Source organism: Brachypodium distachyon, chromosome 2 (genome assembly GCF_000005505.3).
Source record: "Brachypodium distachyon strain Bd21 chromosome 2, Brachypodium_distachyon_v3.0, whole genome shotgun sequence".
Lineage (NCBI taxonomy): Eukaryota > Viridiplantae > Streptophyta > Magnoliopsida > Poales > Poaceae > Brachypodium > Brachypodium distachyon.
Window position 1 is genome coordinate 14,416,446 of NC_016132.3, and position 27,160 is coordinate 14,443,605.

General features: G+C 45.8%; 3 protein-coding genes and 1 long non-coding RNA gene across 6 annotated transcripts; 1 reads left to right on the forward strand and 3 right to left on the reverse strand.

Moving 5' to 3' along the window:
- Positions 1 to 688: 688 nt before the first annotated feature.
- Positions 689 to 6,464, reverse strand: LOC100829894 (probable WRKY transcription factor 48). 2 transcript variants are annotated; one of them, XM_010234816.3, is made up of 3 exons: positions 5,674 to 6,464; positions 1,871 to 2,038; positions 689 to 1,763 (listed from the first exon to the last, which is right to left on the reverse strand). In XM_010234816.3, the coding sequence occupies exons 1-3, from the start codon at positions 6,162 to 6,164 to the stop codon at positions 1,193 to 1,195; spliced, it is 1,230 nt and encodes a 409-aa protein (XP_010233118.1). In that variant the 5' UTR covers positions 6,165 to 6,464; the 3' UTR covers positions 689 to 1,192. The 2 variants fall into 2 exon arrangements, with proteins under 2 accessions (XP_010233118.1, XP_014753937.1); XM_014898451.2 differs by lacking the exon at positions 5,674 to 6,464 and adding an exon at positions 3,340 to 3,968.
- Positions 6,465 to 21,305: 14,841 nt separating this feature from the next.
- Positions 21,306 to 21,780, reverse strand: LOC112271009. Its single transcript, XM_024459885.1, has 2 exons — positions 21,654 to 21,780; positions 21,306 to 21,546 (listed from the first exon to the last, which is right to left on the reverse strand). The coding sequence occupies exons 1-2, from the start codon at positions 21,751 to 21,753 to the stop codon at positions 21,320 to 21,322; spliced, it is 327 nt and encodes a 108-aa protein (XP_024315653.1). The 5' UTR covers positions 21,754 to 21,780; the 3' UTR covers positions 21,306 to 21,319.
- Positions 21,781 to 22,908: 1,128 nt separating this feature from the next.
- LOC100830198 (F-box protein At5g49610) lies at positions 22,909 to 26,979 on the reverse strand. The gene is made up of 2 exons (XM_003565857.3): positions 26,824 to 26,979; positions 22,909 to 24,231 (listed from the first exon to the last, which is right to left on the reverse strand). Exon 2 carries the CDS (start codon positions 24,212 to 24,214, stop codon positions 23,060 to 23,062), a length of 1,155 nt encoding a protein of 384 aa, XP_003565905.1. The 5' UTR covers positions 24,215 to 24,231; positions 26,824 to 26,979; the 3' UTR covers positions 22,909 to 23,059.
- LOC104582588 lies at positions 24,738 to 26,538 on the forward strand. 2 transcript variants are annotated; one of them, XR_002962825.1, is made up of 4 exons: positions 24,738 to 24,839; positions 24,970 to 25,240; positions 25,340 to 25,549; positions 25,626 to 26,538. It is a non-coding gene; the product is annotated as an uncharacterized LOC104582588 (long non-coding RNA). The 2 variants fall into 2 exon arrangements; XR_730376.3 differs by lacking the exon at positions 24,738 to 24,839 and having other exon boundaries at positions 24,851 to 25,240.
- Positions 26,980 to 27,160: the final 181 nt, after the last annotated feature.

Consider the following 27,160-nt stretch of genomic DNA (forward strand, 5'->3'; position numbering starts at 1 on the left):
TGAAGCTCGGTGTATCGCCCCCTCGCCATTCTTGTCGGGAGACGATACAAGGCGAGTCCTTGTCGTCGGTTGTTGTATGGTGTGTTGTAATCCGTGTGGCGTTGCATTTGTATCGTGTAACCTTTTTGGCGTTGTACGGCCACTCCGTGGTGTTGTAACTGGTTTTTTCTGGCCATCTCCTTCTTTAATCGATGATGCGCCCGCTGGGTCGCATTCTTGAAAAAAAAAAGATACACCGACAGTCATAATTAGACAAACTTAGTCAGGCGGGCGTGCTAGTTATGTATGCAAACGCACGCTAGAATTGATAGAGCATACTATGGCCAATATGCGCGCGCATACCCTCCAAAATTTCATTAATCGTGACACAATAATCATATGGGCCCTGATCATATATACAACCTCTTTTAGATATATACTAATTGAGGCTGATCATGTGATAGCTAGAACTAGGGATTGCGGGTGCTGCTAGCATGATCAAAGTTCAATACGTATTTGAATTGCTGTACTTTAATTGTGCACCAGCTAGATTATCAAATCGTCCTTGTTAAGAAGAAGCAAAAAAACGCTATCGATCAATCTCTCGATGGATTCCCCTTCCCAGGTCCTAATTAACAACTTGTTTACTGGTCAGGATCGACCAACCGTACGTGATATGTCCGGATCGATTCCACATCATCACAAAAGCTAGCCATGCAAGATCCTTAATTATCTTGTCATCAAGAACAATCATGAGCATGTGGACCTCGCAAGGAGAATAACCCTGGCCCCTTGCATGCATCATGGTCGTACGATGAACCAAATTAAGCACACACCGTACGTACCGATTCTGCACTTTTATCAAGTCGTGCAAAGTGCAAAAATGGAATGGCACACTAGTACGAACTAGCTAGCTAGCTAGTGAGCATATATACGGAGTACATGGTACAACAACTAGCCTAGTACTGGTACTACTACACACCTCCTGCTGCTGCTAATTAAGCTAGATCTCACATCATGCATCATCATCGATCGATCAAGCATCTCATCGATGGTCATATCATAGGGATCCGATCCATGCATGCATATGCATCATCATGCTCATGCACGTCATATATCAGTACCAAATTAAAAGTCAAGGAGAGCGAACAAATCGAGAGACCACTCGATCGATCTTCGAATGCTAGCTCCATCTCTCTCGCCGACCGATCGATCAACGGCGGTTGTTGATATTGCCGGTGGTGTCATCGTTGTGCTGGATGAAGGTGGAAGATGGCAGCAGCATGTCCTGCAGGAGCCCGTCGTAGTCCATGAGGTGCTCCATCCGCAGCGGCGGAGCCGGAGCACTGGCACTGCTGCTGCCACTCCCCACCGCCATCGACGCCGTCGTCGTCGCAGCGGCAGAGCTCGTGATCGTGACGCCGCCGGCCATATTGGCAGCCGGTAGTAAGCCACGAAGACCATGCTGCTGTTGCTGCTGCTGCATTGCCTGCAATGTGGCGGCGTGCTGCTGCAGGAAGCTGGCGCCGGGACCTGGGGGGAAGAAGGCAGCGGCAGCAGCCGGCGGTGCCGGCATCCGGAGCAAGTAATTGGGGTTGTTGTTGTTGTGCAAGTGTGGGTGCTGTGCGAGGAGATGGAGGTGGTGCTGGTTGCCCCGGAGCGTGGCCGGGATGGGGTGGGTGTGCTTGCCCTCGTAGGTGGTGATCACCACGGCGGCGTCCTGGAACGACCGCTCCACCCGCTTCTTCACCGGGCACTTCTGCGCCGTGCACCGGTAGTAGCTCCTGTATGACACGCATGCATTCAATTCCCAATTTCCCATCAGTAGCTAGCCTATCTAGCTAATATATTAACTGGTTCGATCGATCGATGGATTTGAAGGTATGTATACCTTGGGAAGGGGCTGTTCTTGACGGCCTTCTGGCCGTACTTGCGCCAGCGGTAGCCGTCCTCCAGGTGGTCCACCTCGCTCTTCGTCATGAACGCGAACCGCGCCTGCCGAGGCCGCTTGTCCTTCTCTGCTGCACCGCCCTTCTTCTTCCCTTTCCCATTGTTGTTCCTGCATGCAACAACCGATCCAACAACTTAATTAAACTAGAGGCCGGTATATATTACGGTGAATATAAGACTTCGGCAATGTATATGATATGCATATTTTGTTGTGTGACATATAGAAATCTTATGTACTCCTTTGCACTAAAACCACGACAGGTATTTAGAAACGGAGAGAGTACGTCAGTACAGAGTACATACTAGCTGCAGGGATGAATTGTTGGCTGGTCCATTCAAACATGGCGGCTGTACTACTGCATACGTACAAGGTCAGGCATACATACCTTTCTGAGCAACTCCGTAGGTAAGTGCGCGTGTACGGCACAGCCGACGCACATGACAAGCACATGGAATTAGGTTCACACCGTACGAACGCGCGTGCGGCAGATTGGTCCATTCAAACATGCATGGTTTAGCACTACTAATATGACTACTAGCTAGATCCCCCCTCAATCGGTCCATCTAGATGTTTCATCCACCGGATCATTGGTGTCAGCAAGTTTCATCCATCGATCGGGTCATCATCAATTAATTTCATCCTCGGATTATAGATAGATGATGCAAGCATGGGCGTGGCATAACTAGCTAGCTTAGCTCTGAAGTCATTTCCTAGTTAATTTAACGTGATTCTGCTGGCGAATTAATTAAGGACCGGCCGGGTAGGTGCAGTCAACGGGGAGACTTGAAAGTTGGAACTAAGCACGTAGTACGACTCCGATCGATGCATGTAAAGACAAGGAAGAGATCGAGAAAGGAACAAGAGCGATTGCCAAAAACCGTGAGCTGGAGTTTTGTATGGTAGACCAGGCTCTTTCTGTACAGTTTTGTATTCCAAGCAGGACATGCTAGCTGGTAGTGAGAAACCCTAGAAGCAGATCGATCATCGAGTTCATACGTAGCGTCCCCTTTGACCAAACCAAATCAAGGGAATTAACTAAGAACACATCCATGATGGTGGATCTAGTTTTAATTCGGATCGATCGATGATGGCCAAGCTAGTCTCTCGTATGAACTTGTTACTGTTTCCCAAGTAATTGGAAGCAAGGAGTTTGAACCGTGAAGAAGAATTCGACCATATATATGCAACACACCAGAAATAAATTGACCGATCGAGTCGAGATGAATGAAACTCTAGCAGAAGTCAGAACAGAACCATCGAACACGTGCAGTACTGCAGATCGATCGAGATTAATTACGTGATCTAGACAGTCCGATGATCTGTGCATATGATCGAACGAGTAATTAAACTTTTTTCCGATGGATCGAGAGAACTCAAATCAAAATCAGATGACATGAGATTGAGCTCACCCATTCTTTCCCTTCTTCTCCTGATCTCCATCGTCGTCCCCCTTGCCCTCGCGCGCGGACCCCTCCACGCCCTGCTCCTGCTTGTCGAAATTCCCCGCCGCCGTCTCCTCCTCCTCGTTCCCTCCAGCGCCGGCGCCGCTCGAAGTCGTCGCCGGCAACACCGATAAGCCGCAACCCGCCGTCCCGCCGCCAGGCATCATCATCCCGGCGTCGCCGAGCTCCGCCGCCGCCGCCGGCTGATGCTCCCTCTTCACGACGACCCCCTCCTGATCCGGCGGCACGTCGTCGAAGCCGTACTCCCCGGCGAACGCGTCGCCGTCGAGCTCCAGCGTCGGCGCTGTCGGAGCGCCCGCCTGCGGCAACAAGTAGTCCTCCGCCGCGAAGAACGGCGTCCACGGCGTCGGCGAGGTCGAGGAGCCAGGAGGAGGCCGCTGCTGCGCGTGCGGCGCGAACAGCGACGCCAGATCGAACTGGAAGTAGCCGGAGGGGTGGCGGCGGCGGCTCGCTCCCGACATGGACGGGTCGGTGAAGCTAGCTTAGGGGTGAAGCAGAGACTAGAGATAGAGAGGGAGAGAAGTGTGGTGTGGTAAGGAAGGAAGAGGGAGCTATAGCCAGCTAGTGTGTGCCGAAGTGCTGATCAGGTGTAGGGAAAACCGGCCGGAAAAGGATGGATAGGTACGGTACGGTGAGCTGACTCTGAGTCTCTGACCGGGTGTGCATATATGGGCGACCAAGGGCTTACCTTGGGGCGAAATGGCTGGTTAAAAATGTTGAACAAAAAAGAAATGGATAGTTAATGTGCACTTTGCTTTTAGTTAATGTGCAATTTGCTTTTAAATTATGGTGTACCTATATCTCACGCGCCTGATTTTTAAGGATCTCTCTAAATAAAAGTCAAGCGAGTACTCAATAACAAAACCGTTTAAGTTAAGACCAGATCGATCTGATTTACTTTCTCAGCTCCTTCCAAGGTACTGGACAGATTAAGAGTATTTCAAAGAAGTTTTCGATTTTCAGTTCTCGCGGAAGGAAAAGGATGGTGTGTTCAAACATGACCAAGGGTTTTGGCTACTGGATCATTTTTTCCCCTGGAGGGTCAGGATTGCGGTAACCACGAGAACCGGAAAATCTTGGCCATTTTGCGGACGGGATTGTTTGACCAAAATTTGATTTCAATTTTTTTTCCTTTTCAAGATGACTATGTATTGCATGTATGTAATTCGGAAATTCAACCATAGTGTAATAGACCGAGCTATCTCTCCTAATTGGAGGGTTTGATGTTCATTTGTGGCTCAAGTTCAGAAATTTCAAAAAGACAATATTCTTTGTCCGGTAAACCCAATTCCCCGTGGTACTGGGAAATGCATCACCAAGCATTTGATGCGCCGAGTATGTTGCTATGGATTTTGGTACCTACTATAGATATTTTTATGATAACATGGTCAAACTTCAACAAGGTTAGAACTAAGAAAAACAAACATTGTCCTCCTGTGGTAAATGGAGGGGATAGCTCTTAAATCATCGCTATCAGCAAACAGATATACTCCTTCATCGCAGTATACATAGATGATGCATGCATGCATGTCATAGCTAGCTTAACGTGATTCTGCTGCCGAATTAATTAAGAACGCACACAGCATTGATATTGCGCCAAGTTGGTGCAGTCAAATGGGAAGACTACTTGAAAGTTGTACTACCAAGCATATATAGATGTGAAGACAAGGAAGAAATCAAGAAAGGAACAAGAGAGCAAAGTCTATCTAGCATAGGCAAAAAGCTGTGAGCCTTCATCAACGACGTACGTACTTTCCGGATCGGAGTACCTAAAAGATCAGGCTCTTTTGTGCAATTTTGAAGTATCCCAAAGACACGCTGGTGGGAAACCCTAGAAGCAGATCGAGTTCATACAGTTCATACGTGCGTGCGTGGCTTGACCAAACCAAATACGAGATCGATCGAGAGGGGGATTAATTGAGGAACACATGCGTGGATGGATATAGTGGATCTAGTTGTAATTGATTAGGTTGGTTTTTTTTTATTTCTGAATGGAAAGGGGATGCAGTTAATAAGCACGGATCGAGAAGTTTGGATCGACGGAGAAGGCTAGGAAGATTCAAATGCAAGCAAACAAGAACAAGCTAGCGACCGTCCTAGCTTAGCTATAATGATCGTTCGGACGAAACCTCTCGCACAAATAAGCACATAAATCATCAAGACCTAGCACATCTACGATCGAAATTCGAAACAACAGTAAACTTCTTTTCTTATTGCAGGAAATCAAAGTAAATTCAGAAGTTCAGAACAGATCAGATCAGATGAGACTCATGAGCTTACCCTTTGTTGCCCTTCTGATCCTCTCCATCGCCAGTACCGCCCTTGGCCGCCGCCGATCCCTCCATGCTTTCGTCGCCCTCTCCCTCCTCCTTGGCGGACTTCCCCGCCGACTCCCCTTCCCCACCTCCGGCGCAGGCGCCGGCGCCGCTCGACGTCGACGACATCGACACGCTGTGCGGCGTCCCCGTCCCGCCCGGCCCGCCGCCAGGCATCCCGACGGCGCCGGCGCCGTCCGCCGCCTGCAGCAGCTCCCTCTTCACCTGATCCTCCGCCGCTGGCGGCAAGTCGAAGTCGAACGGGGAGGCGTCGTCGAAGTCCAGCGGCGGCGGCGCGCTGGCGTGCTGCTGCAGCAGGTAGTCCGCCGCGAGGAACGGCCACGGCTGCTGAATCTGCTGCTGCTGCATCTGGGTCGAGGACGCGAAGAGGGAGGCGAGGTCGTCGTGCCCGAAGTGGAAGAAGTCGCCGGAGAGGTGGTGGCTCGCGCCCGACATCGGCGGATGCTCGATCGGATCGATAATCGATTCGTACGGCTCGGGGTTCGTTGCTTCTCTTTGGTTCTTGGCGTTTGTACTAGGGGAGCTAGGCAGCTAGCTAGTGTTGAAGCAGCAGGCCGGGGGAGAGAAGCGTGGTGTGCAAGAGGAAGAGGGAGAGAGAGAGCTGGCTAGTGATCGATCTATCGGTGTGGCTACTGGCTAGGGTGTGATGTTGGATAGATTATCATGTGTGGGGAAAGGATGGATGGGTACTGCCCAAGGGCTTACTTGGTAATTTGCTACTCCCTCCGTATAAATGCTTGTCACCGTTTTAGTGCAAGTTTGCACTAAAAATACAGGGTAATTTTGGAGTACTTCACTGCGGGCTTATTTGCCTTCCATACTCCCTCTCCTTCCAAAGATACAGGGTAAATGTGTCAAAAAAAAATACAAGCTGGTAAGTTTGGAGTGGAAATTAATCCCTTGAGCAGCGCGGGTCAGTTTTTGGATTTTTTGGATTTTCTGTGTACACACTACACAGTCAACAAAAGCGCCGGATCGATCTCTTTTAACAAGGAAGAGTAATTACTTGTAACAAGGAGTAATTTAAGTTATACTAGTATATATACTTACTTGTATATATGCACATGAATCATCAGCAATTACTTAACGGTAACTTTTTCCTGTGCTAGAGCTAGAAACATGCATGGAATGGAAGCTGGGGCAAACAACAATTTAACTCAAGGGAAGCAACACTAAAGTGATCGTACGTACTCCTGAAATTTTTAGGTTTGAGATCGATTTGGCCTCGTATTTCTTAATTGTCCGATTTCGATATGACAATGTATAACCAGTGATAGTTCTGGCCCCATGGAACACATGGATGGCTCTAACGATCCATCAAATAATCTTACCTGATGCCACGGCCGTTTCTTAAAACATGGAGAGCGGTACAAATCTAGTATCCCTTGTCCTAAAGTATGTGGATTTGTATATGGATCTATATAATTCAACATCACTTATTAATTTTGGGACGGAGAGGGAGCAAAGCCAACAACATGCATGGACCAATACGTACGTGCTGGTCGACTGCGTGCTCCCAGCCGTACTAATAATACACAGGCGACCAACCCCATAAGACGGAGTACGTACGTTGATGTGGTCCAAAAGGTCAGCGACGACGTACGTACGGCCGGGGACGCTCCGGCGCCAGCCAGCCAGCAGCGGTCGCACAGGTCAAACAGGCGGCGCACGTCAAAACCGCCCACCGACACGTGCCCTAGAGCTAGCTCGGTCGATCCCGGCTCGCTTTGACCGTGTGCCGCTGCTTTCCCGCTGGCCACGTGTACATACGTGCCCTCACGGCTGACGCCAGCATGACGTAAGGTCGTACGCCTAACCCTGCATGCATGCATGGATACGCGGAGAACCATCCGATGGGGATCCGAGGGCTGTGGGTTTCTCCGGCGGTGGTGCGGACCGGGACGGGAGTCCGGGTCAGAGCGATCCAGGTTTGGTCGCGGGCGGGCCGAACCTAATCCGCGGCCTGTGTTGGTCTCAGGCGGCGGTCGGCCGGCCGGCCGGGAAAGACGGACGGACGGACGACCGACGACGAGGGCTTGCCGCGGCGGCGGGATCCATCCATGCCTGCCTGCCCTTCGATCGATTGTCTACGTTGTCGGCTGCTAGCTAGCTAGCTGCTCGATCCGCCGGTACGTGCACCTAATGTAATTAGGTCTTTGTGTGTAGATTAAAGGTTTTTGTTAGAGATCACTCGACATGTTTAGCGGTTGGATTTTAATCAACGATATTTTCCAAAATTAGAGAACGGGGATGACTCTCACATCGATCTTAATCCAACAGTTCTGAAACGTCGATTGAGATTTAAGGCCTATTAGTTAAAAATCAGGAGACTTTGAAAATGGCCATACCCGTAAATTAGTTCCTTGAGATCGGTCAATCGATTTCGTGCAGCGATATCAATCCATGCATATACGTGTATTCTAGAAAATAATCGATCCATGGGTGTTCACGAGCGTATTCTTTGAGTTCACACTCTCGAAGCAATACGACCAGGTAGATCGGAATGTTTAATATCAATACGTACTTAACTATACTCTGTGTTTCCCGATTCCATGGATTAATTATTTAACCGGGTAAAAAAAATACATTTTAAGAGTGTGTCTATATCTCAAGCGTCTGATTTTTAAGTAAAAATCTTAAATCTCAGTCAATGCATCAAAACCATTGAATTAAGATTATAATGTCATTCCAATCACTCATGTCCAACGTGTTGTCATAAAATTAAGATCCAATGGACAAACACACCGAACTATCTCTAACTTAAAAAAACAGACGACTTCTATTTATCAAAACCGATATTTTAAAATAGGTATACGTATATACCACTCAAACATTCAACAACCATCGTCAATAATCAATTATGGGTTTGAAGATTGCAAGAATGTGCACATACGTAACTAACTCGAATAATTGGAGCACTATATATACATACATACTCGGATGGCTACATATATAGGTCAAACATGCATCGTTGATTAATGTTGAAGCCCATCAACGCTTGGTCTAATGGAAGTGCATAATCAGTCAAGACATATGCTATATATACTCCAGCTCCATCTAGGGTATAGTAGGTGGTACGTTGGATGGTCAGAAAACTCAAATGCTATTCGCAAAACAACATTCAGAGTTCAGACACAAACATCGTTGAAAGAGTTCGTGATCGATCGAGACGTAATCATGCATTCAATTATATACTCTGTAGGGGTAGGACTACAATGGGGTAGGAATCTTTGTCACTGTTTGTTAATTCGGCGGTTTGCATAGAGTCTTCGGCATCGCTGCATGCTCTGTCAGAATAAAGAACATAAACAAACTCATTTCATGCTATCAGTGGCATATACTACTCAGCTAGCTACTCCCGTAGGTAGCATCTGGCCAAACCAAAGTCAAACGCAGATCTGGAGATGTATGGTGTGGACAAATGATATCCGCAAATAAACAAGGACAGTTAATATTTAAGCACACTCCTAGCTAATGAATTTGCCAGCTGACGCGACCTTGGTACACACTGGGAAAGTGGGAGTCAGAAGTCAGAACGGAGCAAGCAAGAGTCAAATTCCAGACCAGGCAGGCAGGAGCCAACTGCTAATCTACAAACCCAAAGCAGACACAAAACAATAGATATAATTAGTCATTAATCTAGCTAGCATATGAATGTTAGCCTGAGTCCAAACAGCTCAATTAACTGTTTTATCCTTGGCATGTTTTGGGCGAGGGCTCTCATGCGTGCAACTGCAGAGGTTTGTTTGACTTGTGCAAAAGTTTCAGAGTAAAATAGTTACTCGCCCATCTCTTTGGTTCAACCCATGTTAATTAATTAGACGCAAATCCTTACCTAACCCGCATGAGCAGTAGCATCTTCTATATGATAGTACTTACTACTAGTAAATTAACGTGAATTTCCTATTAGCCTCTGCCTCTGCCATGCCAGAAACCCCAGCAGAGATTATTAATTATACTGCATATATATTCAGAGATCAAGAATTTCTTTACGAGAATCGGCGTGAATGAATCTCCGGGATCTCTTTTCTTCTGCCGATGTTCTGTCGCGTGATGAACTCCGTCGTAGCACGCGGGCACGCGGCGATGGTTAATTCTAGATGGATGGAGGATATATTAGCTGATCGATGAGGAAGCATGGAGACTAATCAGGCTTGAGAATGTTGACTTGACCCGGCCGATCGATCGAGGCGCTGTACGAATCGGTACGAACTAATTGGTCGCGAATCACGTCACCGGAAAAATTCGGACAACGGTGGTCGACGACGACGACTCTTCTTCACTTTGGAACGTACGGGGCAGCTCATCTGTTTCCCGCTTTTGGAACCCGGTGCTCGATCGACTGTCCGTCGTCTCCAGCGGCTGTCGGTTGTCTTCCCAACCGATTCATAGCATGTTGTTGTTAATTATGGATTTTCAGCTATGCGATGAGATTTATGACTGCAATTTCTTATACTCCGTAAAACGTTTTGGCAAGCTAAATTGACTTGACCGAACGTCTTGTCATGAAAAAGGCTGAAAGGATTAGTTATTAATTAAGGGCATGTGATTCGAAAGTGCAGAAAGATGCATGGATTGGAGATTGTACTTGCGTGAGAGCAAGATTAATAAGCTGGCTATAAGGTTGGCTATATACACATGCCACATCATATATAGAGTCAATATAAATAAGCATGCATATAATAAGCCGGCTGTTAGCTTATTATATAAACATTTAACTACTCAATGCTAGTACAGTCTGTCATCGAAGGGCTAGTGAATGGGCTGCATGCAACTGCCTTTTTCTCGTAGCATGCGCTTCAGCTGTCGCCCGCTTTCCTCTCTCTCTTGATTTCCCTCTCTTACACATGGAAATTTCAGTGACGGGACATATGCAATAGCCAACTGGCTATGCTTACTGTACCTGCTCTAAGTACTCAACGAACGTATTGATTTGTACTATCTGCTTAGCTACATCATATGGGGTTTCTAGGCTCTAGGCCGCCAAACAAGCTAGATCTCACCCGAAAAGAACTTCGAACTTTGTAGGATTCCCATGCAAGCACAAGACCAAAGGTTCTTAACTCGAGAGCGCTTGCGTCCGTGATCAACTCTACATCTCCTTTGTTCTATGTCAACAGTCAAAACAAGTGCAGATTCTGTACGAGTTTGCTTAATTTTGGGGCAAGAGCTAGACCTATGTACGTAGGCTGTTGTAGACAGGGGTACAAGTTAATTAAGGATAAAAAACGAAGGTTGATGCTTTGCACGGCATGATGCAATCATGACCCAAGAGAGCATGCAATGTTTATGGTTGATTTCACAGGCTTGACTTGATCTGGTTAACTGGACTAGTTTACTTAATCAGCTCACCCCCAAGTCAAGTTCAGCTCTTGGACTGCGTTCCAACATGTTCAACTTGGACCAATGTCCACCACGCATCTCTGTCAGTCTGTCTTCAAATGGTCAGCCTTAATCTAATTGTTTAGTCTATCCGAGGAGCGAATAAACATTCATAAGTCCATATAACTGTAAAAAAAAACATCTTGTTCAACTCAGCAATGCATCTTTGAATTCACCCCAGCCATATCCTGAATTCCTTCCCCGCAAAAAAAAAAATCCTGAATTCCTTCCAACACAGATTTTCCCCCCCAAAAAAAATAAGAAAACTTTTTTCAGGAGATAACAAGAATCTTTGAAAACTTCCTTTTTTGAGGAAATTTGAAAGTTCATATGATGAAAACAACATCCCATTTGCTTCTCCAGCCAAATTAGCATCAGATGCACAGAGAAAAGCTGGACAGGACCACTGAAAAGCTGGAGAATCTTTTCCGTGTTCAAACGGGGTCTCCTACAGTCTTAAGTCTTAACTAGAAAAGCATATGCAGCAGCAGCGGTAGTACAGCAGCCGTATGCATTCCACTGCAACAACACGTCCAAATCAAGCACGTTGTGATCACTGATCATGTCAAAAAGCCAGAAAATGCCAAAGTTTTCAAACTGTCCCGGGTTTACCGAGCCAAGCCATCATCATGACCGAGTCCCAAAGCCATAGATAACTAAAAGAAAGGTTAAGAGAAAGGATCCAGCTTTCAAGTGCTGGTTGCTGATAATGGGTAGGAAGATCTCACACTCCAAAATCTCTCCTTCTGCAATCCTCTTCTGCACTTTTTCCAAAAGCATTTCTGTAAATCTGAAGAAGAACTCGCTTTCTCTGCGTCCAAAAGCTTTTGTAATATGAAAGCTCACATCCTGTTGTTAGATGCTGCTGAAAGTGATTTGAGCTGGGAGTTGGAGCTGATGGCCAATGCAGCATGCATAAAGGGTCCAAGCCACGCCTTTTTGGTCAGAGGAATTATGAATTGTTCCTGTCTCTCTGCAATTTGGGCTTGCAGTTTGGTGTTATCTTAGACTTGTTCTTCTTGCGGATCTTGGACCAGGGTTATCTTGCCAAAGTTTATTACGCCTTTTTCTCCGAGAAAATTGTAACGATTCTGATGCTAATTCTGAAGTGGTTATCTTGTGAAGATTTACGCTTTTTAGCCAAGAAAACTGCAAGGGTTCTAAAGTGGCAACGGTTAATTACTTGTAATAATATTCGTACCTGAATCAATATATATTATTACTGAATTTCTTTTGAGCCTAAGGACTGCACAGTAGTAGTACTTTGGACACAAGCATAGATAGATGCCCGTGGCATTTAGAAGTTCAGAACTTTGGCTTCTCCGAACACTTGCAGTAAAACAGCAGTTCTCAGTAAAGTACTCCACTTATTGGTGGTATTTGTCAAGAGAACAGCTTGGAGTATTATACGTAGGCTTAATCTGGTGTGCAAGCAAAAGTCAAGAGATGACCCCTGTTGCAAAGGGCATTTCTGTGAGAGTGAGACCCAAGGAGAGGCGAAGACAAGAACAAGAGTTTGATTTATATACATGTGGCAGGTGTATGCATGGCGTCTACTCCCAAATAATCGCCCTACATGCCTGCCTGCAGGGACCCTTTTGACTTGCACATCCTTGTTTTTCTTTACTTTTTTAGTACAGTAGCATCATCTGCCTCTTTTTCTGGGCCGGGCTGTCTGCATGATGCCGCAGGCAGCTAGCCGGCCTTGCGTTGCACGCAGGGGAATCTTCTTGCATGCAAGAGCGATCCATCGAGCTATAGCCGCCCGCAACATCATCTTTGCAGTTCACACACAGTGCTGCATGCGTCTTTCTTAACTTTGCTAATTGGGGGCAGGGCATCCAAATCTCTGATGACCGATTAGCACACATGACAGGACAGCAGCTGGGAGGGAGCTAGATTCAGTGAGTGAGGAGCTATACGTAGAGTGACGTTTAATGCGTAGAGCGTACATCCACTCCTAGAATACACAGTTTTCTCTAGTGCTAAATACTCTAGGTGAAAGCAAAAAAATCTTAACCTCAGGTTTCACCTATGGACTGCACTAGTTTTCTCTAATGCTAAATACTCTAGGTGAAAGCAAAAAAAATCTTAACCTAAGGTTTCACCTAGGGACTGCACTAGGAAAAAAACTCTAGGTATAGTATGGTGGAGAAAAAAGGCTTTACCTAGGGGCATTTTAATAACTCTAAAGGAACATTCTTTACCTAGGGGCTGAAACCTTAGGAAAAGTTATCACATGCAGTTGTAGGTGTGGGACCAAAATCCGGTATGCCACATCATCATCTTCCCCTAGAGAACTTTACCTACCAGAATCTGAAATACACTCTAGGGAACCATATTGAATTCATATTTGCCATATATGAATCCGCATTGACCATATTTGAATTCATTATGACCATAATTCAAAAAAGTTCAAATGGAGAAATATAACCAAAAGAAACTGCACATAACACAAATTAATTTAGTCAACCTCAGTCTTTATTCAAGTAACATGTTCATTATCAGTAGCAAGTGTTGTTGCTACACCAAAAAAGCCCGTTACAGCAACACAACAGCTATAAATATGACAATTTGGTCATACTAGTAAGTGCACACATGCAATCACGTATCTAAAATTTAAAGCATGTCTTTAAATCACATCCTCTTCTTTAAGGAGCAATGTCATTCTTGAACTTAACTCACCATTGGAAGAATCACTACACAAAAAAAAAACTGATAAGAGATTTCCGTGTAATTTCAATGCAAGATAAATAAATATGGTAGTCACCTATGCGAAAGTTGTACTGAGAAGATAAGAAGATATCAAATTGAAGATAGCACCATACCTACAGAAGGATGGTGACAAAGCTAGCACATGTACAAAATCAAACACAGGAAAGCATCAGCAAGCTATTATTGGATTAACTGCAAAAGAAATTTATGTAATAATACTCCATGAACACATTAAAGAACATGGTGAAGTAGGGGACACATCAAATCTTAAAAACAAAGCAGCATCCCTTTTATGTTAACCAGAATACCAGATACATTTGTTCACTTAAGATGTAACCTTTTATTCTCTTTCATTTTTTATGATAAGCAGTCATATCGCCGGAGGATTACAATTGCACTTGTGAAAAATAATATCCATTTTCCTGTACTGGAGTACTTGTCTATCAAGCAGCTAATAGTTTGGGAACAACATATAGCAGTTAAATGAGTTGGCATGAATAGGTGAGAACAAATCAAAACAAAGTCAGTAAGATATCATGGTGGACTGCATTTAATCGCAATGCACATATATTGATTATATATCACCAACAGGTCTCCAGCAAATTAGGCACTACTTTGGTTGATGCAAACTCCAACAACAAATGCAAGGTACTGTCACCTTGCAGTACAAGATTGCACCAAGCTGATCATCTCACTGACCTCCATACTTGCACGCACAACTGACTCTTGTGGCCGGCAGCAATTCAGATGGTGTGGTAATACTTCAACTGGAATTGCATTCAGATAAAAATTCAGTGACCAAAGCGAAGCATGTAAAATAGTAAAGATCAATTCGAATCTAACCAACAACCGCAAGCTAGTAGTGAGAAAAGATCAAATTCGTTTGGGTAGAAGGGGGGGAAAGGGATATGGGCTCACCATGGATGGATAGCCGGAATGGGTGATGGAGATCGCGTGCTCACGGTAGTGGAGGTGCCGGTGATGCCTGGGACAGCCAGATACCGCTGTTGGTGATGCTCCTGCTCTTGCGGAAGGAGGTCATCTGCGAGCAGTGGAGGACGGAGCAGCGGACCACGACCCCAACTGCCTCAGAGCAGGGGGAACGGCCTGATCCACCGGCGCCTTGCTGAAGGCTCTTCGAGCAGCAGGGGAAGGCGGGCCCATCGCCGGCCTTCCTCGCCGCCCAGTCCGCTGGATCCGGACCTGGGATGGCCGGATCTGGTGGAGAGGAAGGGGGTTGGATCCCCTCTACCAGCGATCTGGGGAGGAGGGCGGCCGCACAAGGCAGGAAGAAGATAAGGGGGAGAGAAGGGAGAGGTGCGGAGGTAGGGAGGAACAGGGGGAGAGAAGGGAGTCGGTAGGGTGGCTATCCTCGCGGGATAGGCTGGCGGCGGTGGACACGACAGGGTGGCGCGGGTACGGCGGAGCGAGGGGCAGTGCAGGGCGGCGTGGTGAGGGCGAGAGGAGAAAGGAGACTGGATTTGTTTTTCATTGAAAAAATGGGAGGATATTTCACTGTCTCGCGTGGTGCGGTGGTGCCGTGAGCATCTTTTTCGGCCAGCGAGACATTCTTTGCCTAGGGTTGCAATTAACTCTAGGTATGGTATACTTCAGATTTATTTTTTGGTGCAAATATTCTTTACTTAGAGTTACGCTGCTTGTAGCTTTACTTTACCTAGAAAAGAGAAATGAGATCTAGGTGAAGATTTTTGTCCTAGGTAAAACTGTGATTTCTAGCAGTAGTGATCGTTACATATATATACAGTCCATGAACTGATGAACCGGCAGCAGAATTACAGGGTGTACGACCATATATGTGCAGTGTGTGCTCCTCCTGAGTTTAACAATGATGTATCTCGTTCTCACGCCACGAAGTTTACTGCTGCTGCTGATGTTTTTATCCGCACTGCAGAACCAGCAGCCTTGCACGGCTAATTAAGTCAAGCTGAGTCGATCGGCCGACAGGCGTGAAGGCGTTTCAGACACACTCTCGAATGCAGCTGCAGCTTCAGCTATACAGGCAGCAGACAGAGAACGCAAACGGTCCAAGGCACAGCCATGTCTTCCTGCTGCTGATGGTGGGGACTGGGGCGAGGGCACGTACTGCAGGCTGCAGCCTCGATCGGTGCGGCGAAAACGCGTTGCGGCAGAGACAAGCTAGCGTCTGCATGCGCGTGGTGTAAGTAGATCGATGCACGTACGTACAGTGCGTGGCACATCCATGCCTGCCGCGGCAGCCTGTCAGTGAGAGATTCAGATTCCGGCTGCGTGCCCCGGCCGGCTGCAGCCAGGCTGCAAGTGAAGCGATCAGCTGCCATGCACAGGCTCGGTCAGCTCACTTGCACGCGTGGTCGAGGATGAGAAGGGTCAACTCTGTGAAGCTCTAGTTTCTCCACACACACACACACATACATCATACACACTGTTCAGTAGCCAGTTAACTGATCAGTGGTACGTACTACACTAGTACTGATCAACTTATATGTTGGCGTTCAGGACTCTCGAAGATCTTGCATAGACAGGATGCACGGATGGATCCAAGTTAACTGCGTGCGCATACTTTGGCCTAGCCTAGCTAGCGGCTGCAGATCACTTGTCGTAATTTCTTCGATTCAAACTGGGACAAACTGATATTAATCACCCGCCACGTACGCATTGTGGCTAGTTTATTACTAGTATCGTTTAATTATTTGGCCGGACCCGTCCAATTAATTAATTACTAGTAGCAACATCGACATCATGCCGCCTCTGAAATGATCGAGAATCGACCACTCAAGCGCGAGCTGGATATCGATCGATCTCGACGGCGCAGCAGGACCGTCGATCGCCTGTACCGGATGCTGGTTGCAGCAGCAGGTGTCGTAGTACTCGCCACCTTGGGGTTAAAAGTACGCCAGCACCCTGTCTTGGGCTCCTTGTACCCCAGCTGCTTGCAGTAGACGCCGCAAGTGCTCGCCGTGCACGGCAGCAGGTAGTAGCACGCATCTGTACATAATATCAACATTATGCATACTGACTATATAAACTCAAAGAGTAAGTACTCCAGATTCATATGCAAATTAATACCTCAAATTAATACCTCTTCCGTCCAACAAAAGAGGTTTCAATTGCTTCCTTTTCCTTTCTCGAAATGTAAACCGTTATTGCCCAAACACTCTGGCTTACCGTTCGTCGTGACGTGACATGACGACATGGCCATGGCGGTGGCCAGGATGGTTGCCAAGAAGACAGCCTTGCTGTCTTTCTTGACGAGCGGCGCCATAGCTAGGATAGGATCGATAGGAGAGGTGAGTGAGTTTAAAGTTAGCCTTGAAAAACTAGAATTTCAATTCTTGTGGATCGATCGAGCGCAATGCCGGCAGCCTGCCTGCCTGCTCGCTCGTGCTTATATATCAAAGCAAATTCTGGAAGGAAGTTAATATGTTACTCCCTCCGTTTCATAATTCTTGTCTTAAATTTGTTCAAAAATGGATGTATCTATTCCTAAAAAGTGTCTAGATACATGTAAGATTTCGACAAAAATTATGAAACGGAGGTAATACCACTCTAGTTTATCATCTGCGTTAATTAATGCATCGTATAGCTAGCTGCTGACATTGATTTCCTACTGCCTTATTTGCAGGTTCTATAATTATCCTCTGATTAACTAAGATCGATCGATATCCGGCCAAGGGAAGCACAACTCTTGATAGCAAGAAATTAAGGACGAGGGAATGCCGCAGAAATTAAGGACGAGGGAATGCTGGTGCATGAACTCTTGTACCCACATTTTTGCCCATCAAATGTTCGCCGTTCGAGGGTCAACTCTCTTGTCCACATTTTCCTCAACGGTTCTCAGTACCAACGGGAGTAGTGATAAACTAATAATTAACAACTCAGTAAGCTTGCAGGAGGATTAATATACTTGCCTCGTGGATCGATCGAGTACTCAATTTAGTCAACAGTCTTTGCACGAGCAGATGCATGTGTGCCATGAGATCGATCGACGAGAGTAGATGTCTGTTCCTCCTCTGAGTTTGCACCCCGCCCGCCTAAATTAATCTCTGCTCCTTCTCCATTGCTTCGTTTTGAGCACAATTTTGTTTCCTTATAGCAGCTCTGAATTTTCACACAAGATGAGAAACACATCCCCAAAGTCAGAGCACATGCTGTTCTGCTGGACCGAAATGCATGGTTGCACGTGAGAGGTGCTGAGTCCGAGTGTGAACCATGCAGGGAGATGGATCGAAGCCGAGATCAGCTGAAATAATGGTTAATTAAGTTTGGCGACGGTGGTTTTGTCGCGGTAAAAGTAAATTAATTAACAGAGACAGGAAGCTGATGTATACGCAGGTCAAATGGAATGAGCAGATCGATACATGTCAAAGATGCTCATGGGTCAGAGTCAAAACGCTTTGACTCGAGGTTGACTGTTTGCTTATCTTGGCCTCTTGGGGCTTGATTAATTAAGTAATGTGCTGCCAAGATACACATTCAAATGAGGGACAAGAATCCAGCCCAAATGACGGGCCGAAGGAGAGAAAAGCACGAGCATTGGCGCACCTGAGCAAGGCCTGAAACGTAAATACGACCCATTTGTTGTCTCACTTTGGGCCACTTGCCTTGCCGGTGCCGCGTATGTTGATTACTACAAAATATTCTTCCGCCCCCCTAAAAAATATATTCTTCCTTTTCTGTCTCTTGAGTGATAAGTAAATTCATCAAACTTATTGTATACTCACTCTGAACGGTGATGATGCGTTTTAATGTTTGACTTTGACAACCAACCAGACCAATAATATAATGGATTATGTGTTATAAACTTTACAGCACTGAAAATATTTCTAAAATGAATCTAATGACACAAAATTTGTAGCACATCACCAACTTAACCCCTCCGTTCCAAAATGCAGGGTGTTCAACCATTATACAGCACTAAATTTACAGCAAAAAATTATCAAAATATTCAAAGTTCAAAATAGTTAGTTGTACTTACCACTTCAGTTTCAGTTTATCTACTCCGTTAATCAATGCTTCATAGCTGCTGTAATTACGATCAAGAGATGTTAGTATATAACTATAACGTATGATCTCCAAATGCCAAATGGCTTGCAGATATCCAATCGAACGAAGTGCGTACGTCGTGGAAGCTAAGAATCCTTACGGGGAATGCCGGAGGAATTAACTCTTAAAATTGCCCTCCCTTGGCCAAGAGAATGCTGGTGCAGGAAATGTCGAGTGCTGGCAATAGGGGAGTCACAAAGCTCCTTCTGATTTCGAAAAGAACAGAACATATGTGGAGCCTTTCGGCCTTACGGCCACTGGCGGAGCTATATTAAGGCCAAACCTCCTAGATTTTGGCCAAAAAAAATATAGTGCTACTCAAGGCCCAGCCCAACAGAAGAAATAAGCCCCTTACGCTGCCTCTCTCTGGCTGCTTCGCCACTGTCGTCTCGCCCGAAACTGAACCCAGTGCAACCCAGCCACCGCCAGAACCAGACCGGCACGCCGCCGCTGCTCCGCGCCTCTGCGTGCCCTGCGCCCGTGGCCCGTGCGCTGCCCTGCCTCGCCGCCGCTCACCCCGGCAGGCTGCTCTGTACCCGCTGCTCCTCCTCTTCCCCAATTTATCTATCCGGGTATTTTCCCCAAATCCCTAGTTTGCAATTTGTAAACTTCATTGCAAGACACAGATTGGTGGATTGTTTCATGACTTGTAGTATCAAGTATTCAAGTGTGTATGAAACTTGTCTAGCTGCTGGTCTAGCTAATTAGGTAGCATCTTTTGGTATAGCTTCTTTTGTTTGTAGTATATTATATATGTAACTAATGAGAACAAAAAATTTGAGAAACGACGAATATGCTATGAAATGGTATAATTGAGAGCAAAATTTTTATGTTCTCTTTTAGCTTCGCCCGCCCAAGAATTTGTTCGCAGCTCGGCCGCTGCTTACGGCCTCCGACTTTGGTCACATGTGCAACCGTCAGACCGCGATTGACAGTCCGAAAAAATGCGATTAGGAAATCATTTTATTTTTCTGTCTTACGGAAAAGATAAATAGATGGATGGCCTTATTTACCCTGAGCACTTGTTGATCAAGGGAACGTTCAGCATATCACCTTCCTCACTCTTTCGTTCAGATAACTAGGAAAAACGTGCCTAACATTCTGTTTCCTGTGTGGTGTAACATGACCAAGATATCCACAGTTTGGAATTTGACTCGCTGGAATCTTTTATTTTTCGATAAAACGCAAAACTTGCGTCTCGATGCATTGATAGAAAGAAAGTATTTACAAATCCAAAAACAGGCCAACACAACCGAACACTCAAAACAAGAACACGACCAACAGTTGCAAAACTATCATTACAACTAACACCACCAAACAACCGCAGGCCTAAATGCCAAAAACACAAAAGTACAGGATAGCGAAGAACGCGTCGCGGCCCGCCGGCCTCGCAGAACTCAAAGACAAGCCCATGAGGCGTCTCGTCAACCGCAGAAGTCTCGGGCTGCCGATCGCCGCGCTCGTCCCGAACATTGCGCCACCATATCTCGCCGCTCCCCTGTTGGTCGCAACGAACATCCACAACCGCCGGTCGATACCCATCGAGTGCACCCATGCGACCAAGATGCCACGGCACATGATCCTCTACTAGCCACTACCCTTGCCATCCAAGGTCGCGCACTAACACGGTGTCAGCGTGCCCATGACCCAACCACTAAAGCCAAGGCGTATGTCGCATGAACATGCTCCAGCCAAGGATTTACCCTCCAAAAACAACGCCTCCAACAAGGGAGCGACATCAACAACGCTGCCGTCATCCGACCTGGCAAGCCAAATCTGGGTTTTCACCCGGAGAATAGAACACAAGGCATGGAGGTGGATCAAAGCTCCTCAACGACGCCACCAAGGAGGAAACGATGCCCGAGAGCGTCACCGTCGCCGGCACCGACAATGGTGTGAAACAGCAGAAATAGAGGTATGCAACATCTCGAATTACATCAGGAAATAAGAAAGGGTGCAGTGTGCACGAACTGCAACACAGGAGATGTTACTACTCACTACATCACATACATGACTGATGGCTGAGGCTGGAAGCTTTGAGTAGCATGCTAAGAGCAAGTCCCGGCCGGTGCCAATAACGCAATCACCTTTATGTATCGGAGGGATTAGCAATTTCTTTGAATCAAATTAACATGGACGAACTCATTAATCACCCGCAACTTATGTACGGTTTTGCTATATCTAAGACGACATATTTTTAGTTAGAGATAAGTCGATTTCTCGGCAATCGGATATGGTCTGTGCTTTAAGATTTGGGATGAACGATGACGAAAAGCGGAGAGTGAAATGGTATCCATATATGAATCCAACGGTTATGATACGTGAACTGAGATTTAATCCTTTTTATTTAAAAATAAGTCGACCGAGATATAGCCAGACTCTTCATTGTCCCTTTATTGTATTGCAGGACCGATCCAAGCAAGTATAGTACATTTTGCTGAATCAATCAATCAATCAAACCGTGCTGGAGATGGATCCATCTCCGGCGCCGGCGCCGCAGCACGTCCGTCGACGATGGCCTGAACCGGATGCTGGTTGCAGCAGCAAGTGCCGTAGTAGTTGCCTGCCTTGGGGTTCCGAGTACGCCAGCACCCTATCTTGGGCTCCTTGTACCCCAGCTGCTTGCAGTACACGCTGCAAGTGTTGGCCGTGCACGGCAGCAGATCGTAGCACTCATCTGCAAATTAAAATAGGCTCTTCAGTTTTCCTTTATTATTGACCGTGTTATATATCAAGTCGATATGATACACAAACAAGACCCAATTATATAAACACTTGGCCTACCGTTGGCGGCGTGACATGACGACGACATGGCCATGACGGTGGCTAGAATGGTTGCCAAGAAGACAGCCTTGGCGTCTTTCTTATTGACAAGCCGTGCCATAATTAGACTTGAAAAACTAGGATTTCTTTCTTGCGCTTTACAACTAAAAACTGCCTTTCGTTCTTGCGTGTTTTCGGCGTTGGGTAGCAATGCTTGCCTGCAGCTTGATGGATCGTGCTTTATATAGCAGAGCCAATTCTGGAAGAAAGTTACTCCTAATTAAGATCGATGTCACCAGCGCTCCAGTTTATCATCAACTAGTTAATTAATGCGTCATAGCTAGCTGCTGACATTACCTTATTTGCAGCTGGTTCTATAATTAGCCTTCTCATTAAGATGATCGATATCCATCCAAGGCTTGCACAACTGGCCGCTGCCGTGCAGTTGCAGCTTAGTTTCTCTTGATTCCACTAGATAGACATTGCCAACTTTGATAATTGTAAAAACAATTAGGGAGCGTTTATTTCTCAGTTGCCTAAGAATGGTCGTCTAAGAAATAGCAAAACCTAAAAAATTAAGGACGGGCTGAGCGAAGCTTTGAGTCACATGCCACGTAATAAGAGTAAGTCCCGGTGTCAATAAGGCAATCATCTTGAATCTTGCTAAGTTTCCGACTGCTTCTGTTGTACCACAAAAGCTCCTTTAGATTGTTTGTCGAACAGGAAGAGGACCTACCTCACTTTCCGGTCAAGAGCGAAAACCTTATATGCAATCCAACAGAACCAGCCGTCTTCAACAATGTTGTCAAGAGCGAAAACCTTATATGCAATCCTTCAAAGATCACTTGTAAGGATGATAAGTATCAAGATTCCAGATTTCTGCTATATGACCAGTCTCCTTTATAAATGCACACTGCAAGAACCCCGATGATTGGCCAAAGCAACCATTCACCACCAAATTGGCTCAAAACAAGGTCATTTTTAAGAGTACTAGCCAGCAGCCCATTTTTCTCACAAAAGGGAAATGTGAATTTCTCGTTAAAACTGGCAATGTTCATTAAGAACAAGAAGAAAAAGAAAAATGATAACAGCAGCGGGTTTGCTTAGTTAGAATGTTCTTTGGGCAGTTAAGATCATCCCCAAACTCCATTTAAGTTACCAACCTAATAATTCTTTATGGTGGAAAACAAACACAAACATCCACAACTTGGGCATTGTTGTCAACTGAAACCTGAAACATTAACAGGGTTTTTATTTATTTATTTGAAACCTTAAACATTCACAGGTTTATTGTGCTTGATAGAGGAGATACAGAGGCATGCAGCACTGAAATGAAAAAATAAAGAAAGGATGGAGTACACACAATATAATACAGCACAAGACAACAAGAGATGCTGCTGCTCACTACATCACATACATTGCTCTGCTCAGCCTGGAAGCTTTGAGTAGGATGCCACATAGTATTGGTTGGCATAGCGTGCACCAAAATAATGGCAATCATAATCATCATGGATCTCGCTATGTTTCCCAGTTTTGATGTTGTACGACAAAAGCTTTTTAGTCGCACTATCGACGAGGAAGATAACCCCTCTTTCAAGGTCAAGAGATACTACATGATAATTGCACGGCCACTGCAGGCTTCCATCATCACTATGAAGAAAGTCATCCCTTCCAAATGCATCTTGCATACTAAAACGATGTTTCAGAGACCACCCATTAGGATGATAAGTGTCAAGACTATAAACTGCAATTGCAAGATCACCCTTCTCTGGAAATGCGCACTGCAAGAACCCCCTTGATTGGCCAAAGCAACCATCCTCGAAACACCAAACGTCATGCGGTAACTCAATACTAAAATAATGGGGTGGTATGCCAAACCTCATTGCATCAAAACCCTCTAACACCAGAATATCATTGTTAACTGTCTTCAGATGCAACTTTCCACCTATAAAAAAGTACTGTTTATCCATCGGTAACGCTATTGTAGAATTCCATCCTTTATCCACAAGCCATGTGGATAAGCCAGAAGAAAACACCAAAAGTTTGCTGATACCAAATCGCCCACCAACACCAAACTTCTTCTTAAAGAACAAGACAGAGAACTGTGGTGACCATGATGGATCGAAGGCCAAGATAGTAGTATACTGGAATTCATACAGATACGTCTCATGGTAAGTATCAGGCAGTGTCATCCACTCTCGTGTTGCCGGGTTGCACACCACGAAGCGGCAAATATCTGAAGAAGTATAGGTGCTCCTGTACTTACAAAGAACTAGACCATTGCAAGAGTCCACAAATTCCAAATGTTTGTAGTGCGGCAAGAATGTAAGAGATCCATCAATTTGCTCATCATTTGGGGAGAGGCTAACAAGCTGGATAGCAGACCCGCCTTTGCCTCCATTAAAAAAACCAGTGGGAAATTTTGGCAGTTTCTGCTGATAATGTGTATTAGAGGAGAAGGCAAGCCAGGCCTTGCACACACATTTGAAACGACAAAAAGACTTCAACGGCACTCGGGACAGAATTTCAACCACTAGATCATCAGTAAGACTAGCAGCACTAAACACCTCCTGAGAGTCCATCTCTTTATGGCAGCTTACTGCAAGGCAAAATTGCTCTCAGAAAAACAGAAGCTACATGGTAACAAAATATGATTATTTGAAAGAAAGAAAGGAACAAACAATTGCTAGCAAAACTGGTTGTGTTTTATAGGTTTTCAGAGTTAGAGGAAGAAATGGGTCAAAATAGACAGTTGTACTGAAGGAGAGTATCATAACACCATGAGATCTTAGCAATCTACCTTCTCTTTGCATAAGATTCAGTTGTATATGTAATACATTAACCCATCATCATAGAGCCACCCAACAAGTACATCAAATGCCCACTAGTTTTAGAACCATGAGCAGCGCTGCACCCTAGACTCGTTGTTCATTCCAGGGATGAGAGTGTTCCAAATACAGTAAGAATGTACATCACCAGATTTCTCAGATACTCTCCCGGTCTCCATATCTTTCCGAACGATCCCAAGTTCCCAACCGTCTTACCTGACTGTTCTCGCGGCCTTACCGAGTCTTACATAACAAAGCGACCTAGAGTTTCTTGTGGTGTCTCATTAAATGGGCTTCGGCGTCCATGGGCACGTCATCCCCCTCTCGCTCCACTTTTTTCCCGTGATCTTTACTATCAAATGGGCTTTGGCATCCATGGGTACGTCACCCCCCTCTCCCACACATAACGTGACTCTCGTTTCACGTTGAGTTGGCACCAGAAGTTAGACCTGCTCGATAGAACCGTCTGCTTCATGCCACCCCATCTCACATCTCCCCTTTTCCTGCAGTGCACGTCATCCTCCCCATCACTACATTAGAAGCTCAAGGAGAAGAAAACTCTGAAGGTGCAGGACAAGGAGGTGATGGTAACGAAGCTGGCGGAGATGATTGAACCAAGGCCGTCACGGTGCTCGGTGAGGTGCGCCTTGTGAGGTTGGTGTGAGGTGGTGCAGGTGCCGGTTGGTGTGAGGCGGCCGGAAGCCATTTGCGCCTGTTCAGAGCCATCGACGACGGGGTTGACGAGATCTCCACTAACCAGCCATTGAACTGAAGGTGCAGGTGCGGATCCTGAACCCGTGCCCACGAGGCAGTTTTTGTGTTAGATCAGCACATGTTTCAGCTTTGAGTCTCTGATTCATCCATCGATCCATCCATCAGAGATCTATAAGTTGTTGGAAGATGCTGCTTTAGGTTATTAGATCCAAAAAAGAGAGAGAAAGAGAGATACATGAAGAGGAGTGGGGATTGGAAGACGGCGGCTTCGCTCCTCCTCGCCTTGTTACCTTGGCGGCTGGGCTCCATACTTCCCAGCAGCACAGCTCCATGCTGCTATCACGGTTGATTTTGTTTGGGGGACCCGATTTAGAGGTGAGTTGTGAATTTGTGGATTATTGTTGAATTGTGATCTTTTTGAAGGTTTGGGAACTGAATCTGTTGCTTGCAGGCTTGCAGCAAGAGGACTAATTACGGCGGATTGAAACCTTGAGGTAAAATAGTGTCCAGATAGCGGCTGAGAAGGATTTACAATTTTAAATTTATATGAAATTACAATACTTGGCTTTATGCATTTAGATGTATACATATTAGTGGTGGCTAGACCTTTGTGCAGTAACATTAGGTGGTGAAGAAAGGCATCCGAATTATCGTGTCCTGAGTTTAGCATGTAGATAGTGACAGAAATAAATTCTTTTTACAGCATTTACTTGGAAAGTAATCACATGCCTTTATGTTTTAGTAGCAGAAAGAGGAACCATGCTATCTGAAATTAAAATGGTGAATTTTATGCATTATTAGAACAAATCAATGCATATATATTCCTGAAGTTGTTTGGGAAAGTACAGGTAGCTCGTATATTTTTGGGGGAGTAAAGTACAACATTGAATTATTTCTGTTTTTTCTAATGGGAAATTGGCATGTCAGGGCTGAAGGGAAAAGACATATACTTTCCATGTTCGTACTGAGACTCATGGTAACATAGCAGAGGCCACAGGATCAGTTCTCCCAAAAGAGAACACATTACTTGTTGAATCGTCTTTTTGAAATAAATCTCAATCTTGCAGGCAAATCAGATTATAATATTTCTTTCTAAAAGAGTAGATTAGATCAGTGTTGTATGAAATAAATAGTTACTGACTCTTACTGATGGAAACATGTGTTCATGTTGTTTCTCGATATATCTTGCAGGCAAATCAGATTATAATATTTTTTTATAGAAGAGTAGATTAGATCTCCATTCCCGGCAGTTGTTTGTTTTCCAGGAAATCGGAGTTACATCATTGTACTGGAAAGAGATCAAATATCTCCGGATCCTTCACCATGTGTACAGAGGGTCAATCTATTTAATCTTGTCAGTAACACTATTGTGAAATGCAGCAGCAGAAGATGCAGCAGGGCTGAAATGCAGCATTCGCGGGGTGACTGTGTGCAGAGAAGCCCACACAAAGAGCTAATCTGTAACTGACTTCCCCTGACTCACTAACCTGTAACTGATCTCAACCCCCTGGAATCACCGCTCGCCCAATTTGTAAACCGAAACGACGATCCAATTAACGAAGTCTACCGACCAATTACTTTACCACGGATCGGGACGAACAACAGACAAATAATGCTGAACAACCGCTACAGAGGACCAAAACGCAGACCTGCGGAGAGTGGAGTTGGCGTGGCGGCGAAGCCAACGGGCGGCGGTGGCGGCGGCGGAACCGGATCAGAGAAGCTCCTGCGGCGGCTCAGCCTCAAAGCCGGCGAGGAGCACGGGGAGAGCGTCAGCGAAGCATTCTCGTCGTCGTCGTCGTCGTTGTTGTTGTTGTCACTCCCCGAGAGCCGGACTCCACAGCACTGGCCCATCCTCCTCCCCGGGGTTTGAACATCAAGTCAAGAATCGAATGAACCCCGCGTGGGCCTCTTTGTGGGCCGGATTGCAAGATAAAACTCCTCGAGCCCAGATAAAAAAAAGCGACTTTGCGTCCGGATACCAGC

What these genes read in the sequence shown, in the direction of transcription:
- LOC100829894 (XM_014898451.2), bottom strand. Translation starts at nt 3,854, where the DNA reads ATGTCGGGAGCGAGCCGCCGCCGCCACCCCTCCGGCTACTTCCAGTTC. An exon ending in GAGAAGAAGGGAAAGAATGG is followed by an intron (nt 2,039 to 3,339) that starts GTGAGCTCAATC and finishes TGTTGCATGCAG; the next exon opens with GAACAACAATGGGAAAGGGA. An exon ending in AAGAACAGCCCCTTCCCAAG is followed by an intron (nt 1,764 to 1,870) that starts GTATACATACCT and finishes CGTGTCATACAG; the next exon opens with GAGCTACTACCGGTGCACGG.
- LOC112271009 (XM_024459885.1), bottom strand. Translation starts at nt 21,753, where the DNA reads ATGGCACGGCTTGTCAATAAGAAAGACGCCAAGGCTGTCTTCTTGGCA. An exon ending in GTCATGTCACGCCGCCAACG is followed by an intron (nt 21,547 to 21,653) that starts GTAGGCCAAGTG and finishes TTTAATTTGCAG; the next exon opens with ATGAGTGCTACGATCTGCTG.
- LOC100830198 (XM_003565857.3), bottom strand. Translation starts at nt 24,214, where the DNA reads ATGGACTCTCAGGAGGTGTTTAGTGCTGCTAGTCTTACTGATGATCTA.